The following is a 3,774-nucleotide window of genomic DNA, read 5'->3' on the forward strand; positions in this document are numbered from 1 at the left end:
CAACGTCACGCTTACCATTCTATATAACTCCATTAGGGAAATTCTTTACGTGGCAGGTAGTATGAATCCCTGAGCTGTCATCTGGCCTTAAGGGTGGTGGTATCCTACTGTAACTGGGCCACAGTGTTGCAAAAGTCTGATATCCGGACATAATCGTAACCTTTAGGGTGATATACCATGATGAAGCGCTTTGCACTTATTACAGCAGCGATTATACCTATGGTGGTCATCGTCGACGCCTAGTGCGGCCTGTGGGGCTAACATCACCAGCAAAGCGCTCCAGAGTGTCATTGAAATCCTGATTGCAGCGTCACCTGTGATAAGCTTATGATCTGTGGCGGCGGCAAAACCAGTGCACAGCTGGTTTTGGATGCTACCTGGACTGCCACCGTGTGGTGCACCAGCTATGGCGGCTGGCTTGTCGAGGTTACAATGACGTGAGGGCAAAAGGATGTTAGCTCGCCGCACACGGAACCAGGAATCAGAGGGGTCACTTTCCCGGCTCCTGATGTATCGTCTTCAAAATTAGCTATGGTCATCTAGAATCGAGTATGTATTCCATTAGCTTCAATAGCAGTTTGGCAACGATCCTTTAGCGACTCTAATAGCTGTAATAAGAAGCTATCATCAATTGATTCTCAAGCTTCCTTAACTGCGGCTCGTAATTAATCATACGATTGATCTTCTGGGAAGTGTCTGAATATATTCCTTCATCTCATTCCATACAGTCTCAATTGGGTCTAAATCTGGTGAAAAAGGTGGCCAGGCGATTATCTTAATCCCTCGAGCTTCAAGCTCAGCGATCGTCTCTGTTGCAGTATGGGCAGCGGCATTATCTTGCATAAAGACATGCCTATGATCTGGATGAAGCTGGTGCTAACTATATGTAATAGGGACAATATGCTCAATATAGCTTGAAGCCCGGATTAAGTCGAGGTACTACTCGCAGGCGATTTGACTCAAATCGGTCACCAAAATGGGGTTGTGGGGTCAACAGACTTCTCTCTTACAGCTTTCCCTACTCTTCTATGCTTAATTGTCGTGTACCCCAAATTGTCGCCTACTCCCTGTTCATTCTCACGTATGCGTCTATCTCCGCCCTATTTCCATCCATCGATTTCCAAAGCGACTACAATTTGAAATACTGCATATCGGATGGTTTAAGGTCAGCTGGATCCCGAAATTCGGGCTTCGAGGGGGCTGCCTGATCGAAGAGTTGGCCAAAAAATCGGTGCCGGCCATCTATCCGGGTCCAGCCCGCCAACACAGCGATGCCGGCTCCTCAATGTGGCCTGCCTCCTCTGACGACCATGACCCTTCCTCCCCAGCGTCCTGCAACCGCCATTCCTCCTTCGCCTACGTGCCGTACGCCTCTTCCATGTCTGCTGCCGCCTTCGTTAACCCGGAGTCATCAGCGGAGAGATTCCTGGCCCCAGCTCCCCGACCCGCCCCAGCGATGGCGAGGAGCTGAGGAATCTATGAGGGATTGGCTGCAAGCCAGTATCGAGGAGGACAGGAGAAGACAGGCAGAGGAGAGGACGAGGCAGGAGAGTCTACGCCTTGAGCAGAGAAAGGTCGAGATGGACATGCTGTGCACATCTCTGCAAGGCGGTGTCCCGCCCGCCATGATTCCTCTTATCTTCGTCCGCATGGGTAGCGGAGGCGCGCGTCCACAGATGACTGGGGCGCAGCAGCCCACGTCTGTCTCGCAGGCTTATCATTTCCAGCTTCTGTCTCCCCAACATGCTCATTCGAAATACCAAAGGGATATACCACAGCCCACGCAAGCAGCAGCCCCGGCGTTGGCATCACGTCCACAAATAGAGCATGTCCAATCGTCCCAACAAGAGTCTCAATCAAGTTCGTCGATAACCTTTTATACCTGGCAACCGCCAATATTGCAAGCCCGCAGCAACTCGAATCGACCCAGAGCGCCTTCCGCTTTGACCAAGACCAAGAGACAGTGAGACTCTCATACTACAATGGGGTGATGTCGAGTTTAAGGCGATAGGCTTGTATTCTTTTTGGGGCTCCTTCTTTAGTGCTTGTGATGCCCTCTTACCGCGGCCTCGTGAGAATGACTTCGGATTTGGAAGCTCAACACCGACGGCACCGTATTTTGCCCCTTTGATGTGCTACAGCCAGTGAATAAAGAAGCCCTGTTGTGCAATGACTCAGATTTTGAACCCTAGGGGGATAGGCTTGCCCGCGACTACTGTTGTCTCCTTAAATCTGCCCGTATAGCTGATCATACACTCATCCACAGCCAGATGAGAGGCCGGGAAGAAGATCTCCGCAGACGCGGCCATTATATGATCAGATCACTCATCACAAGCTTGGAATACCTTCGGAAGAGGCCCTGTCTCATCGATCTTGGTGTGGTAAAAGGGGCGAAGGGAGCGATGAAGGATTTGAAACTTCCAATATGGCATGAACTTGATGATTGAGTGTTCAGGGCGTTACTGCCCCGGCTTCTGGGTACTCCAGTGGCTTTAATCGCTCTTTCCTTATGTATACCCATATAATTTAGCATTCCAAGCCAGACATATACTTCTGCAACAGAGGTTCCTTGCCATGCGCGCAGCCTTGCATTCTTCGTCATCGGGTGCTTCCAGCTATCAACAACGTCATTTTCCTTAAACTACGCGACCCAGCTTTTGGTATATTGGACCCGTTTCTCAACGAAGGAAATAGGAAGGAAAAGCTGGAACTGCTGCAGAGGTGTTGGCGGCAGTGTGATGATGCGAAAGCTGCGTATTTCTACGTACAAAGGCTCGAAGTTGGTGCCGCGGTCAGTTTCGGCAGGGAAAACAGCTATCCACGTAGGGTCATTTGAGTGTAGCTGATGACTGTGATCCTCTTTAATACAGCTCTTGTCATCATAGGCATTAAGTACCTGACTCTCTTCTAGAATTGATTGGAAATTCATTATTGGCTTCAAAATGATTTGTACGGTGTTTTGGCAGAAATTGCTTTATTGAACTGTACCCCGCTCATGCCTTTGTGATGTCAGGGGTGGTGTGGGGCAAGGTACTGTTGGATTAGTGATAGCGCCTCGATAAAAGAAACGTGTATTTTGTGGGTCCCCAGATATATCAATACCGGGTAGCGGGGAAAACACCTAAAAGGACAGAACAGAGACAGAAGCTCCTGGGGACTAGATTGATCCTCAAGTGTGAAAATTAACCCTATTTTAATTGGATATTAACCCTACACGCGTATCTAACAGGTACGTGGTGCAGGTTTGAGGGCACTCATAAGTTACAGTATCTCCTTGACTGCGCGGGGGCTACCATCGCGTACCGGACAGGGGCTTGATCCAATCAAAATGCCGCAAATGAAAGGTACTTCTTTTCCCACCTATTTTCTATGGTGATATAAGTCAAAGCAATACACCGAGTTACATAAAGCAACGTCACACAGCCCGCAACCGTACCTCGATTTTGGCGCCTCCTTCCTGCCCCTATTCCCGTTAATCTCGGCCAAGGCACGCTCTTGTGCTTGTGATCTCGCAACACCACAGCGATGGCCTAGGCAGGCGTGGCAGCGGCTATTCTTGGTGCGCCCTCTGTAGATAAGCTGATGGTCCGGATGACTGAGGTTATCGTGACCTGATCTATATAGCTTCCTTCCTTTGTAATCAGGGCTGAAAGCGGCGATGAGGGCATCAACAATACAGCTTCTCCACGCCGTTTGTGACTTGCATCTCTTCCAACTTGGGTTGCTGTGAAGCTGAAGAAGATAGCTATTAACAAGAGCTATTTCAAGGAGGAA

General features: G+C 49.5%; 1 protein-coding gene across 1 annotated transcript; it reads left to right on the forward strand.

Moving 5' to 3' along the window:
* Positions 1-1,271: 1,271 nt before the first annotated feature.
* On the forward strand, positions 1,272-1,967 carry FOBCDRAFT_204579 (uncharacterized protein; the record flags this gene model as incomplete). The annotated part of the gene is made up of 1 exon (XM_054706176.1): positions 1,272-1,967. One exon carries the CDS (start codon positions 1,272-1,274, stop codon positions 1,965-1,967), a length of 696 nt encoding a protein of 231 aa, XP_054562151.1.
* Between the last annotated feature and the right edge of the window lie 1,807 nt (positions 1,968-3,774).

The sequence above is a fragment of the Fusarium oxysporum genome, chromosome VII (assembly GCF_013085055.1).
Source record: "Fusarium oxysporum Fo47 chromosome VII, complete sequence".
In the NCBI taxonomy this organism is placed as follows: Eukaryota; Fungi; Ascomycota; class Sordariomycetes; order Hypocreales; family Nectriaceae; genus Fusarium; species Fusarium oxysporum.